This window comes from Ovis aries, chromosome 1 (assembly GCF_016772045.2).
Source record: "Ovis aries strain OAR_USU_Benz2616 breed Rambouillet chromosome 1, ARS-UI_Ramb_v3.0, whole genome shotgun sequence".
NCBI classification, from domain to species: Eukaryota; Metazoa; Chordata; class Mammalia; order Artiodactyla; family Bovidae; genus Ovis; species Ovis aries.
In genome coordinates, this window is record NC_056054.1 from 256602248 (window position 1) to 256618004 (window position 15757).

At 44.3% G+C, this 15757-nt stretch overlaps 1 protein-coding gene across 1 annotated transcript in view; it reads right to left on the reverse strand.

Moving 5' to 3' along the window:
• Nucleotides 1–15757, reverse strand: part of BFSP2 (beaded filament structural protein 2) — a 72552-nt gene that overhangs the window by 12849 nt on the left and 43946 nt on the right. Inside the window, exons 2-4 of the mRNA XM_027966550.3 lie at nucleotides 15306–15388; nucleotides 9003–9159; nucleotides 7879–8040 (exon numbers count right to left, since the gene is read on the reverse strand). Coding sequence (XP_027822351.1) covers nucleotides 7879–8040; nucleotides 9003–9159; nucleotides 15306–15388 — 402 coding nt within the window. The remainder of the gene's footprint in view (nucleotides 1–7878; nucleotides 8041–9002; nucleotides 9160–15305; nucleotides 15389–15757) is intronic.

Consider the following 15757-nt stretch of genomic DNA (forward strand, 5'->3'; position numbering starts at 1 on the left):
AGGATTCTGCAAGCCATGCAGTGTGGCTAAAACAAACAACAAAAAAAGACAAGTGACAAGTGACAAGCTAGGAAGATATTTGCAACTTATATCATGAAGAGAGAATTAATTATTTCTCTAATGTACAAACAGCCACTACAAACCACTAATAGGGTCCAAAACCTAATAAAAATGGGCACAAGATATGATCTGATAGAATACACAAAAGCAAATATGGATGAAATTCAGCCATGATGTTCCAACTTCCTCATAATATGGCAAAGGCAAAATAAAAGTATGCTGAAAAACCATTTTTACCTGTAATATTGGCAAAGACACAAAGAGATCACAGTGTGAGAACTCAGTCTTGATGAGGATGCAGGGAATATATATTCTCAAACATTTCTAATGAGAATTGTTACAACCTTTACGGAAGGTAATTTGGCAATGTTTATCAAAATTACTGATTGCGCATAATTTTTGCTCCAGCAATTCCATGTCTATAAATTTATCCAACAGATACATTTTTATATTGGGAAAGGAGGGACATACAAAGTTAGTGACTAATCATTTATAATATTATAGGAAAGATTGGAAGCCACCATTCATCAACAAGGTGCAGGTTAAATAAACCCTGGGATACACATTAGCTGGAACAAAGGTTGGCAACTTTTCTGTAAAGGGCCAGATAGTAAATGTTTTAGGCTTGGCAGACCATATGGTCTCTGTTGCAACTATGCAACTCTGCTGGTATAATACAAATACAGCTATAGACAATATGTAAATGATGAGCATGGCTACATTCCAATAAAACTTTATTTGCGGGAAAACAGGCAGCAGGTCAGATACTGCTTGTCGGCCAGATTTAGCTCTGTTGCCCTCTGTGGTACAATATTGTGCAGCTAAGAAGCAGTGTGTTCCAAATAATACTATTTGTGTAAAAAGAGGGAAAATATGTACATATTTTCTTGTATACGCATAAAATGTCTCTGAAAGGGCACATAGGAAAAGGGTGACATTTATTGACCCAGCAACAAAGACTGGGTGCCTGGGACATGGGTGAGGTGACATTTTTCACTGTTTATTATTTTGTACATTTTGAATTTTGAACCAAGTGAAGGTATTAGATATTAAAATGAATAAATAAAATAAGAAATAAAAGTAAGCTGGGGCTCTTTTCAAAGCTGACTCTGTGGTGTTTTTATGAGGTTTAGAAATGCTACATGATTCCTCTTCAGTGCTTGCTGTGAGGACTTATTTCACGGAAAAGCCATTGAGATTATAGCCAACTCATCAGCACACAGGGACCCCCGGATTACAGATACTCTCGGAGTCTGCTCCCCCAAAGGAACTCCTCCAGTTGACTATCATGGCAGGACCATATGGAGCTTCTAATTTCCCATCTTACAGTTGAGTGCCAGCAATGCATTTAATCCAAGTTCATATACCCTAGAAAATATTGACTCTTCCAGGTAAAAGCAAGCAAAGAAAAGGCACAGACACGGCAGCCTGTATAAAATATCTACCCCACAGGGCAAGCTGCTGTTTGTGAATGCAGATGACATGGTGCCATGTTATCCAGAGCTTCTAGCTGCTCACGGGAAGATCTAGATCCATGCTGTCCAGTATGGTAGCCACTAGCCAACACACAGTGATTTATGTAAGAAGTCATAAAAAATAAATCAAGAGTTCAGGTTCGCAGTCGCGCCAGGCACATTTCGGGTGCTCAATAACCACGACTGAGCTGCCTCGCTGAACTGCTGCACACGTTACAGAGCAGCCCCTCCCCACGCCTGCCCACGGACACGGTCATCAGAGGGCACCACTCCAGTCCGTCTCAGTGTCTTCTCCCGCTCCAAGTCAGCAACAACCAGAAACCTCACAATTCATCTCCATCTGTTCACCTCTCTTCATTCTTAACCGTCTCCACAATCTGTCATCCTGACTATTTGAGGCATGATGGTTACAGCATAGACAAAGTTTCTGACCACAAATGTCTTAAACTGATCTGAGGCAAGTGTGGCCTCCTGTCAGGGCAGGAGGCATGGGGGCAATCTATTTGCTGTGGAATCCCTGAGTCCCTGAGATTCCTCAGAGCGCCGCACCTGCCCGCATTAAACAAGCTTTTGGTTATGGTGCACGTCACCCAGCTGCAGTGAAGAAGGGACAGAGATGCAACTTCTAGGAATTGGGAGGCGGGCCTCCAGTTCCATCAGGGGCAAACTGAAGCGGTTAAGGTCAACCTTTCAATCCCTAAGCAGCCTGACTCAGAAACTTTGGGAGCCCTTAGTCTGCAGAGTGGCCCCATTTCCAGGAGGACCGCACACTGTAAGGAAAACATCAGGTGGAAGAAACATGGGATTATATATACCATGATGGACTGACACTGACATAAAAGGCTATGCACGGGTGTGTGCCAAATCTCTTCAGTTGTGTCCGACTCTTTGTGATACTATGGACTGTAGCCTTCCAGGTTCCTCTGTTCATGGGATGCTCCAGGCAAGAATACTGGAGTGGATTGCCATGCCCTCCTCCAGGGGACCTTCCTGACCCAGGGACCAAACCCCCGTCTCCTGCATTGCAGGTGGGTTCTTTAGCACTGCGCCACAGGGAAAGCCCACAAAAAGACTGTAACAGACATTTAGGACTACATTCCTGAAAGTGTCTTTTTGGCTACCCAGAACATCATTTTCCTGTTGATGATATCATGCTTGATGTGTTTGCATCTGTGAAAGAAAAACTTAGTAGAAACAGCCTGGTTGCAGGGAAACTAGAAGCTCCCAGCTCTTTCTCCGCCTTTTCTCCCTTTCTGCTTGCTTTCCTTTCTTCCTTCCTGGTTGCAGAAAACCCCTCTGTGAAGTGGGAATAACAATAGTTCCTACTTTCGAGGCTGTTTGAATGAACAGAAAGGATGTCAGAGGTCTAGCCAGCACAAATGGCCTCACATGGTTATTGGTTTAATTTTTGAATTCTATTAATAGTCTTCTAACAATAACAGACAGATGACTTCAATGCACCCGTAAGTTCTGCAAAAGTTTTAGAAAGAAGAGCACTGTAAGATCTTAACCTAGCCAAGGTCTGGGTAGAGCATACTTGCACTCAGGACTCTCTTTTCTTTGTTACTCTCCAGAGTGGAAATAGCTCAGCACATGAATCTAGGAAACAGGCTAATAATAGTGACCCTGCTGGATTTCCCAAGGTGGTCTTTTTAAGGTCTGCTAGTTGCAGACCGGGTAGTGTGTTCCATGGCTAACCAGGTGGTCTGGAGGGTGGTGTGGCATGCTGTTGGAGGTTCTCAAGGTATACCCAGATATCCTGAGTTGGGTAACCACATCAAACAGAAAAGAAAGGGCCAGACTTTAAAACACTCTAGAAATTCTCTGGACCAACCTGATGCCCCAGTCACTGAATCTTGCAACTTGAGAAGCTCCAGAAACTGGACCACTGTAGGAATGTAAATTGATACAGACACTATGGTAGACAGTATGGAGATTTCTTACAAAACTAGGAATAAAACTACCATGTGACCCAGCAATGCCACTATTGGGCATATATCCTGAGAAAACCATAATTGAAAAAGACACATGTACCCCAGTGTTCATTACAGCACTATTTACAATAGCCAGGACATGGAAGCAACCTAGATGTCCATCGACAGATGAATGGAAAAAGAAGCTGTGGTGCATAAATGCAATGGACTGTTAGCCATAGAAAGGAACACATTTGAGTCAGTTCCAATGAGGTGGATAAACCTAGAGCCTATTAAACAGAGTGAAACAAGTCACAAAGAGAAAAACAAATATGGTATATTAACGCATATATATGGAATCTAGAAAGATGGTACTGATGAGCCTATTTGCAGGGCAGCAGTGGAGATGTAGACATAGAGAACAGACTTATAACATGGGGCTGAGGTTGGGTAGGAAGGGGAGAGTGGGGATGAATGGAGAGTGTAGCATGGAAACAAATACACTAACATTTGTAAAATAGATAGCCAGTGGGAATTTGCTGTATGACTCAAAGAACTGAAACTGGGGCTCTGTGATAACCTAGAGGGGCTGGATGGGGTGGGAAGTGGGAGGGAAGCTCAAGAGGGAGGGGACATATGTATACCCATGGCTGATCCATGTGGATGTATGGCAGAAACCCACACAATATTATAATTATTCTTCAATTAAAAGTAAATAAAGAAAACACCTGGGCCACTGAGGTTCCCAACATCTGTAACACCATGACTAGAGAGAACCTATCGGGAACTTCTTTACAAGATTTACTGATTAAGAGTTGGCAGGAAAGTGGTAGCAGATGCTGATAGCACCCACCTTGACTCCTTAGGTGACACTTTAGTTCTCCCCAGCTTCCTTCCCACTGCCAGATTCTGCACCTGGGAGCTCTCTCTCTGAAGACTCTGAAAGGTCACTCAGCTAGCAGATGTCAGATGACTGACAGGAGAGGGTATTACTACCCCAGCTTCCTTATCTCTCTTATATTCTTTACTGTCCCCCAGACCCACCGTGGGGATGCTCCAGTCTCTCAGAGTGGGAGCTGGCTGGATAGTGTGTTCTTTGTTGGTTCACTTCTCTGCTTCCTGCAACTTCCAAAGAAACTACCTACACTTCAACATTTGTCTCAGGATCAGTTTCTGGGGGAATGTAAATGAAGACAAATTAATCATGTCAATTAATTTTTAGCCTCTCCAGACTGAGAGGTAATTAAATACATGTCTGTTTTCTCTCTGCAAAAGGTTTTGAAAGCAGTGTGTGCTAAGCTATTTCACATTTACGCTTTGCTGCCAAGAAACCAACAAGAGATGTTCAGGCCGGACAAAAGTCAGCCCCCGAGGGCATGATGGCAACTGACAAAACTATTTATTGGAGGACTTTGGCTGTCAGTTCTGATTGCTGCGGATGATTAGAATTCACTCATTCTGCAAATATTTTCAGAGCTCCGCCTCTCTGCAAGAGGCCCGCTGGAAGCATTAGCCAAACTGAAACAAATACTGTCTGTATTCTCTGAGATGTAGCTTTCAGATTACTCTATCTAAAATTAAAAAAAAAAAAACTCTAATGGATCTGTTTAGAATTAACGTTTGAATGACTGTTGGGCTGATGATGATTCTCAAGAGGGTAAGGGAAGAATCATAACTAACAAATTTTTTCTTTTTCACGTGATGCACAATTTATTTCTGTTAATTACAGTGCCCCTCCACCCTTCCCCAGAGAGATAATCACTATGATGTGGTAAGGACCCCGGGGGTGTTGGGACAGAAGCAAGTTTGCAAACTGCTGGGTCAGTATGATTTAGCTTTGGGAACAGGGCCAAAGAAAAGTGACAGCCCAGTGCAGAGAAAGGGTCCCTGGACCCAGACTCAGGAGAGCTAAACAGCGGTGTTACAGCCAGCTCTGTGACCTCAGGACATCACCTACCCTCTGTGGGTCTTAATTTCCTCATGGCACCCCACTCCAGTACTCTTGCCTGGAAAATCCCATGGACGGAGGAGCCTGGTAGGCTGCAGTTCATGGGGTTGCTAAGAGTTGGACACAACTGAAGCGACTTAGCAGCAGCAGCAGCAGCAGCAGCAAAATGAGGGTATGGGACAGATGGTCTCTAGGGTCACGCATTGTAAACATTCATGAGTCCCCTAAGAAACAATGGACCCAAACCAAATCTATGTTTTGGTTTCACTTTCTCTCTGTGCTATTTCACCTCTCACCATTGTGGAGGCTGTATTTCAATGGAGTTACTAGGCTCTATTTGCTGTGTATTTGTTTGTACTGTGTATTTGCTGTGTACTATTTGTTCTGTATTTTGCTGTGTATTTGCTGTGTACTATTTGTTTGTAGTGACCTGGCCCAAGGAGTTGAAAGAAGAGGTGTTGGAAAGGGGTAGAGGGTAGAGAATTGGGGAGTGGAAGACACTTTCTGGACTGGAGAATTTGGGGGGATCCACATTTGCGAAGACCCTGTGGGGAAGTTTCCTATTGATATGTGGGGGCAGGGGTTGAGGAGGGCTGAGAAAAGAAAAAACAGAAAAGGCCTTCCTCATTTCCTTTTGGTCGATTTGATCAACCCATGGTCCCCAACCTTGGCTATGTGTTAGAATCATCAGTGAGCTTAAAAGCCAGGAAGTCCCTCTCCTCCTTCTGATTTAATTGGTCTCGAGCCTGGGTATTTTTTGAAAGTGCCCTGAAATAATTTTGCTGTGCAGTCAAGATTGAGACCCACTCAGTGGTCACCAAGACCTCAGAGCAACCCTCTTGCCTTCTTTCAAATTCTATCTTATTTTTCTCACTTCCTTTCTGCTTCCCTTCCTCTTCTGCTCTCTCATCCTCTGCCTCAGAATTCCAGAGTCATAAATTGGTGGGAGATGGAGAAGGGAAGAACAAACCCTGTGCTTTCTATTTTCCGGTTAAGTTCTTTCTTATTTCTGAGGTCTAATAAAAGATGCTTTCCCTCCACGAATATAAATCATACTATTTAAGAAAAGTTTGAGAAATACTCAAAAACAAGAAAGAAAACACACCACAACATGAAATGGGTCCCTCGCTTAAAGACAACCACTGCTAATGCTAATACCTTTACATTACAGGGTTTTTTCTTTCTGATTTTTTTTTTAAGGGGGACCTTTTCTTTATAGCTTAATTAAGGTATAATTGTGTTAAGTCGCTCAGTGATGTCCAACTCTTTGCAACCTCATGGACTGTAGCCCACCAGGCTCCTCTGTCCATGGGGATTCTACAGGCAGGAATACTGGAGTGGATTGTCATGCCCTTCTCCACGGAATCTTCTCAATCCAGGGATTGAACTGAGGTGTCCCACATTGCAGGAGGATTCTTTAGCATCTGAGCCACCAGGGAAGCCCAAGAATATTGGAGTGGGTAGCCTATCCCTTCTCCAGGGGATCTTCCCGACCTAGGAATTGAACCAGAGTCTCCTGCATTGCAGGTAGATTCTTTACCAGCTGAACTACCAAGGAAGCCCTAAATTATATAATTATAATGGTATAATTGAAGTACAATAAACTTCCTTCTGACTTTTTCTTGAGGCTTAGCTTCTTTGTTTGAATGCTTTACCCACTGTGTATAGCAGGGGTCAGCGATTACAGTCCAAAGGCCAAATCAGGCCCACTCACTTCCTGTTCCTGAAAATAAAGTGTTATTGGAACACAGCCATGCTCAGTAATACTTTCTGTCCACAGCAGTTTTCACACCACAGTGGCAGAGCTGAGTACTGCAACAGAGGACCTCTGGCCCAGGAAGCCTCAGTATTTACTATCTTGTTCTATACAGAGCAAGTTTGCTGGCCCCTGGTACATACCTTTCTCTACTCTCTCTATTACCCCCATTTTACATTGCTGCCTGAGCAGTCCCCATACTGCTGTCAATGCTTCATAAATCTAATTTCTAATAATTGTCTGATATTCTATTGCATGCTCAGGTTGTGGCTTACTCTTTCTCCTGTTGTTAAACATTTATCTGTTTTTCCTCCCAATTTTTTCACCCTTGTAGTAATAAATGCTTCAGTGGGTATATACGGATGTAAACTTTATATTTTCAATGATGTCTTTAATGGAGCCTAGATTATTCAATAGGCAGGTAGGGGCATTTTAAAACTCTCGATACATGCCATCAAATCCCTTCCTCAAAGATGTCAGACTGGTTTGTGCTTCCCAGTAACTCAGGAGAGCACCCACATGCTTGCCAACATTGAGTATTAACATTTTAAACATATTCTGCATTTAGACAGGTAAACAAAAAACTATTGCTGTAAATTGCATGTCTTTTTCTGTCTGATGAGATTGAAATGGTTGCTTTTCTTCTCTCACATGTTGGCTGCTATTCATCTTTGCTTGGCCTCCTTCTGCACAGGGCAGACTGAGGGTGCTGGTCTTGCCTCTCACCTTAGCTTGGAGCAAGGCTCCCGCCTGCACCCGGTTCTTTTCAACATCTCTTTCCCAGTGAATTCTGATCGTCTCAAGGATGTCATCCAGCCCAGTGCCAATGGGAACATTCAGTTGTTCCAGCTCAGACCCTGCCAGCTGTTTGTACAGCATTTTCACATCCTGAAAATGACAACATACACCTCCGTGAGTTCAAGAGGAGAAAGAAAAGACATGAGGTTCTGGCGGCCAAAGCTCAGCTCCATGAGGGATACTTGGCTTCTCATTCTGCTGTTGCCCGTTGCGGGGCTTCACAGAGACAGGCAGCTTGGGCACCATATTCTCTTTCCCCTAGGATGCATTTCTTAAGTTGGTCTTCACAATCCCAGACTCACCCGAAGCAAGACTCAAAATAAATCACAACACAGGGTAAGCAACAAAAGCAAGATGAAACTCATGAATTTCACCAAGTCAGAGCAGGTGGAAAGAAAGTTAAAGATAACTGTGAAGTTTTTAAAAAAGGGGTACCTTTCAAAAAGGGCGACAGACATGGAACTAAGAACAGGAGGAAGTGGTTAGCTCAAGGCTAGACAAAAGAAGTAACTTCCCAGTGTGAACATGGTTAGGTGGGTTTTCACTATTTCAACTGCAAGCATTTTAGGGCTTGGATCAGTGGCAGGTGCGACGTAGTTTAGAATCAGCGCAGTTCTGCAGGACACTGGACCACATCCCCGTCGGCGGGCCCCTTTGGTCTTGTCACTCTGATCTGACCTAATTTTATTATAAAGTGTGACTAAGGAGCCTGGATCTGCTCTCAGAGTTATTTCGTTTGTTCTGTCCAGTGTTGAAAGAAGGTCCGAGCTAGAAACCTTGGGAGACGCTCCCTTTAATTCAACACACATTCCGTCATTCACTGCTGCCTGGAACTGCTTCCTCCCCATTTATGTATCTGCCTGGTCCCTGAAGCAATTTGAGTTTGAGACTCAAGATAACGTCACCTGCTATAAGAATCTGAAAATATTTTGTTGGTGTTTTACCCACAGCCCAGAGTAATTGACACAAAAAGGCTGTCGTCACTTGTGTTGTGAAGCTCAGCCAGACAGGTGAGGGCTTCTGGACCTGTAGACAGCCCACTCCCCACCTACCTCTTCATAGCTCCTGGACAGAAAGCCGAGTTCTCCTTTCAGGCTTTCTATTTGACTCTCCAGATCCATTTTTGACGAATTCGCTTCATCAATGACTTTATACAGAGAGTTAATTTCCTCTTCTGCTGCCTTCCTAAATGGCTGCTCATTTTCATACCTGTAGGTAAAAGAACCCAATCAGCAAGATTGGATAACCCCAAAGAAAAACAATCAGATTATAAATGTGACCAACAGGCTAATTATGGGGTAGTCAGGAAATGAATATTTAAAGTCAGTGTTTCAGTGGGTTTGAAAGAAAGAAAAGAAAGTGAAGTCACACAGTCGTGTCCAACTCTCTGCAACCCCATGGACTGTAGCCTACCACGCTCCTCCGTCCACAGGATTTTCCAGGCAAGAGTACTGGAGTGGGTTGTCATTTCCTTCTCCTCAGTGGGTTTGAGGACACTGTTAAGGCAATTGTTACATATTGATTTATTAAAATGAAAATGATTGCAGCCAACTGCTGAAAACAGGGCACCTGGGCTAACAAAGTATGAGTCTCATGGAGCACTGGAAGCAAGGAGCTCTAGGGAAAGCTTCTCCAAGAGACCATATCCAGGTAAGGGGACCAGTACTGTCATCATTGTTCTAATTTGTCATCCTTTTAACCTGGGGATACTTTAACAAACATTACTGAGAATCTGCTAATTACCAGACTGAAGTGAAGTGAAGTGAATTCGCTCAGTCATGTCCAACTCTTTGCGACCCCATAGACTGTAGCCTACCAGGCTCCTCCGTCCCTGGGATTCTCCAGGCAGGAATACTGGAGTTGGTTGCCATTTCCTTCTCCAGGAGATCTTCCCAACACAGGGATCAAACCTGGGTCTCTCGTATTGCGGGCAGACGCTTTACCATCTGGGTCACCAGGGAAGTCAATAATCTCAAAATGAAGAACGTGTTCCTCTCTCCAAAGAGCCCATGTAAAATTTCAGGACTGTGGCTGCAAACCCAGCTGCCTTCAGAGGCCAAGAGGGGGATATAGACGAGTGACGAGGGCCAGGTCCAGGCCAAAGTGAGAGGTGGGGATTGACGCACCTAGGGACACACACGCTTCAGCAACAGGGGCCCTGCTGCCCATCCCCTCCCCAACACTGCAGCATCAGAAGGGGTGCGCCTTTCTCTTCTACGGAAACTGGAGACCTGGATTTATATGTCAACTATGCAATAACACGGGGCTTTCCTGGCAGCTCAGATGGTAAAGAATCTGCCTGCAGGAGACCCAGGTTTGATAACTGGGTCAGGAAGATCCCCTGGAGGAGGGCATGGCTACCCACTCCAGTATTCTTGCCTGGAGAATTTCATGGATAAAGGAGCCTGGTGGGCTACAATCTGTGGGGTCACAAAGAGTCAGACAATACTGAGTAACTAACACACAGACACACATACATGCACAGATAGAAGTGTGAAACCATCACCTCTGAGTCACTTCAATCTCTGGTTTGCACAGGCCTTTTTTCCTAGCAACTATCCAACATCTTTTCCAATTTCTCCCAGTGTCGCTCCTCTCCTCCACTGCCATTCACTCAGTCACATTTCACATGTTGCCTTCATCTATCCACAGAAGGGAGATGTCTCATACCTCTCATTCCAGAAGGCATCTTAAGGTCTTAGAATTTTAAGGAACTTTAGCATTTGACTATTGCAGCTCCTGCCAGTGACAATCCCCCGACGGTGTTATTGATAGGTGATCATGCAGGCTTGGCTTCAAAACTTCCAGCAATGGGACCTCATTGCCCAAGGCCACCAGGCCATTTTTGAATGATTCTAACTATTGCAAATTTCCTCCTTCAAGAGCTTTAGTTTCAGTTGCTACAAGAGTCTGAGTTCCATACTCTGCAACACCTGAAGTCAGTCTAAATCCTCCACTGCTGCTAAGTTGCTTCTGTCACGTCCTACTCTGTGTGACCCCATAGATGGAAGCCCACCAGACCTCCCAGTCCCTGGGATTCTCCAGGCAAGAACACTGGAGTGGGTTGCCGTTTCCTTCTCCAATGCATGAAAGTGAAAAGTGAAAGTGAAGTCGCTCAGTCATGTCCGACTCTTAGCTACCCCATGGACTGCAGCCCACCAGGCTCCTCCGTCCATGGGACTTTCCAGACAAGAGTACTGGAGTGGGCTGCCATTGCCTAGCTGTCCCCAAACATTTGGAGATACTCCCTTACTCATTCTCTCATCCCGTCTCCATCCCCTCCACCCCTCCAAGACCTTTATCCTTCAGGTTAAACATTCCCACTTTCTTCCTCCATTCTTCATGTAAATCAGGTTTCATATCCATCATTATTGACGGCAGGGTCTATGACCCTTTCCATTTTGTTTTCCCAGCACCAGGTTTAAGATATATTTGTGGAATGATTAGAAATACTCTCACTAGTCTACATCCTTCTTAAAATGTGATACAGAGAATGAAATGTAAAACTCCAGATATTACCTGATCAGTTCACGGTCCTGTGGGACTGTCTGCCCCTTTGTTTAAACCCTTTAATTCTATTCATCACAAACCCTAAGATTTGCATTTTGAATTTTGTTTGTGTTTGTTTGTTTCAGTTTGACTGGCTTTATTTGCTGCTAACTAATCAAGGAGAACCTCTGAACGTTTTTCATAAGAGCTGCTTGAAACCCAGTTTTCCTATCTTCTCTAAGTCCACCTAGTATTTGAATCGCAAAATAGGAGTTCATGCTTATCCTCTTACAATTTCATTGGCTTATTATTGCAACGTGTTGGGACCAGAATCATGATTCTGTCAGTCTACTCTTCACCACGCCTACTGGCTTTGGATGGTCGGTCATTTTGTCCCATCTGCTTTCAAGCACCTTGCAGTTAAAAATAGTAAATGAGGAGACTAAGGACCAAGCCCTGTGACATACCACCAGAGACTTCCCTCAGAGCTGGACCTGTATCTTTGAATCAGCACAAAAGGGTGGTTTCTGAAGCATTTTCTCTGTGTTCTACATGTGGGATTACATTTCCTACCCAAATGTATTCTTTTTGGAAGGACTGTATTCTTATTAACATTTAGTCCCTTTGGAGACAAATCCTGTCCCTCCAGCTGAAATGGAAAGCCACTCATATAATGGGGATTGGTCCCTTTTGAGCCAAGTTGGAAGAATCCCTCACTGCCTCTGCAGTCCTGTTTTGTTCACCTGTCCAGGGAGCCTGGTCCCTTCCAGCACATGATCCATTCAGCATTACTGGAGGTTTTGGTCCCCTACAGACCATTTTTTTGGAAGTCCTCTGAGGATTTGAAATATCTCTGTGACATCCCCCAAGGCTGCTGTTAAACTTTTAGCCTTTTTTTTACCACCCTACTTTGAGTGGTGCTTCAGTTAGAACCCCTGGGTGCTCATGGCACCCAGAACCATCTTGCCTTGACCTGCAGGCCTCTCTGACATGACGGTGTCTATGGAATCTCATCACTTTTGCTTGACTGCCACCATCAACTCAACTCAGCTTCCCCAAAACCAAACTCATTATCAATACCTGAATTTTAGACAAGCTTTCCCTCCCCAATTTTCCATTTCATTCAAAGAATCACCAGTGTTCTAAATTACTCAAGTTCAAAGCTTGGAATTTACCCTTCTCCAGGCTGTCTAAGTAGATAATTTTCAAATCCAGCCAGTTAGTTCTTCAACCCATCCCTCAAATCTGCCCACTACTACCATCCCAGGCCAGCCCTGAACTACACCTGCCTTCTAGGGTCTTCCCAGACTCACAGTATTGCCCACAGAGTGACTGTACTTGACCACACTGAATCATCTCTCTGCTCAGATGGCTTGTCGCATCCTCTGGCTCCTCAATAATCTGATAAACTGACTTTCCAACCACTGTCCCAATCCAGACCCTTCACTCCCATTGTTTCCTACTCATTTGCCTGCCTCTTCTCTCTACCACTGCAAAGCTTCCTTTAAAGCTCAAGTCTGGTCATGATGGGCCACTGCTCAGACCCCTTCTGAGGGTCTCCTCTGCTCTCAGATAATGTCTGAGCCCTTTGGAATGGCTGACGTGGTCCTCTAGGATCGTTGGCTCTACATGCCCCAGTCTCCCAAGCTGCTTGGAGTATCACTAACACATCATGTCTTCTCACGGCCTCCCAACTTGGCACATGCTGCTCATTCTGCCTGGGAAGTCATGCATCCTTTATTTGCCTGGTCAACTTCTACAGGAGTTCAGGATCCAAATCAGGTATCACCTGTTTTGCCAACCCTCCCTCATTTGGGCTCATCTCAGTGATGGCATCTATGCTCAGTGAGACCACTGTGTGCTCACTCCTCTGTCTTTGACATTAAACTGTGGGCTCACTGAGGTCAGGAACTGTGCCTGATTCACGTCACTCCCAGCACCTGGCAAGGGGCCTGGATAAACGGACATTCAAACACATGTTGAGCTCATTTATTCTCTCATTCAACAAATATTTGTTGAGCATCTATCTCACGTCCTCTGTTTTAGGAGCTGGTGATACAGTGGAGTACAAAATAGATCAAACCCCTGCTTTCAGTGAGTTTACATTCTATTCTGTTGAATGGCAGGACAAAGGTATGTATGAATGAATGAACTGATGCCAAAAGGAATAAATGAATGAAAGACATTTCAGTCAGATGCTGCTTTATCACACTTAATTAAATTCCACCTTAAATTTAGTGTGAATGGTTTGTTATTTACTGGTATTTATCTTTAATTGTGCACTGAGCTATCATGACTGGATGATGGATCCACTTCCTTGTGTGCCTGTAACACTGGCTGCCAGTGCTGGGTAAATGGCAACCCTGGCTGATTGAGAGTCTTTTCAACACCAGAATGCCACTAATGGAGGCCTTTTAGCAGGTAGAGGGGCTTGGTGTCAGAGAAAGGAAAAGACTAGGGATCTTAGGAGACGGTGGGGATTCCCTTTTTCATCACAGTTCAGTTCAGTCCCTCAGTCATGTCCAACTCTTTTCGACCCCATGGACTGCAGCATGCCAGGCTTCCCTGTCCATCACCAACCCCCAGAGCTTGCTCAGACTCATGTCCATCAAGCTGGTGATGCCATCCAACCATCTCATCCTCTGTCATCCCCTTCTCCTTCTGCCTTCAATCTTTCCCACCATCAGGGTCTTTTCCAAGGAGTCAATTCTTCACATCAGGTGGCCTAAGTATTGGCGTTTCATCCCAATACCCTTCTTATTCTTAAGATAAAAATGACTGTGGGATCATGGTCTTCCCTACAGACTCCCAACTATATGCCTTTCTTCTTAATCTTTGCCAGTTTAGGGAATAACAATCCCATGACTCACCCATTTGCTCAACTCCCAGGACACCTTCCCCACAAAATATTCTCAAAATCACTGTGCTCATCCATAAAAGGGCATCTTCATTTTGCTCTTCCATTAGGCTAGTGTTTTGCAAAACTCACTCTCCTTCATGATTTTGCCCTAAACGTTTATCTCTTTTATCATTATTTATTTTTTATTGTTCCTCAAATTTGTCTACTTAAAGAGCAAACCTTAAATCAACAAACTTTAAAAGCTCTTTATATTAAACAAATTTTACATTGATACTATAAATGGTAGTACTATAGTGGAAAGACAGTTTCATGGGCCATAAACAGAAGGTAACATAAAGATCAATGACCATTAAAAATAAAATATTAATCTTCATACCACTTAAACTGATCTTCATCAGCTACATTTTAGGAAATACTGTATTAGACTCCAAAGAGGTGGTTCTCAAGGCTGGATGGACATCAAGAAAGCCTGGGGAACTTTGAAGATACAGAGGCCTGGCCCCATCCCTGGGACTCTGTTTTAATTAGCCTGTGGGGCTTGTGTACTGGCACTTCGAAGTGTCCAGGTAATTCTCATATACAGCTGGACTTGAGAAGCATAGATCCAAACCAGTAGTTCTTAAAGTGTGTTCCCAGGACCAGAGTATCAGCATCATTGGGACCTTGTTAGAAATGTGAATTTTAGGTACCACCTACTGAATCAGAAATTCTGAGTGTGGGCACAGCCATCTGTGTGTTCCATCAGCCTCTCAGGTGATTCTAATGTACAATGAGTTTTGAGACCCCTGCTCTAAACCAAGTGACACTCGTGAAATCTCTGAGGTCTTAGACCTATTTGTGTCGACAAAGAGCGCTTGAGTGGGGTGGTCTTGGCTCTGGATTCTCCCAGGACTGCTGTTATCCCACCCAGCCTTCTGTGAAACAGGTGCCTGCGGCAGACACATTACCCAAGTGGCCCAGGAGTCCCAGGTGTGGAGGGACAGTCCCCTCTGCTGCAGAGTGTTACCTCTCCTTAAAGTCGTCCGCGCCCGCCTGGATATTCTCTGTCTGGAGCATGAGCCGTGCGTTTTCCAGGACCGCCTCGCCCACCTAGAACGACCACACACCGAAGGACAAGGTCACTGCCACGTCTTCCCACTTCCCACTGGGCCTCATGCTGGGCACAGAGGCTTTGGGGTGCTGTGAGAACTTTTCTCATGGCAAGTGTTTTTAGAATTCAAGTGTCCCTCTTTAAGAGAGGAGCAGATAGACACTAAAGTCAAAAATCTGGATATATTTTAAGGGCTTTTAGGGTTGGATTTTGGAGCAAAAAGATTACTTAAGGCAGACTTGTCCATAGCCTCTTTCACAACGATGAGCTTTTGGCTCTCCAGAGAAACTTCTGGCTCCTTAAACAAAGTTTCACTGGCTCAACCTAGTGTCTCTTAACATTTTCTGGTCATGGACATCTTGAGAAGC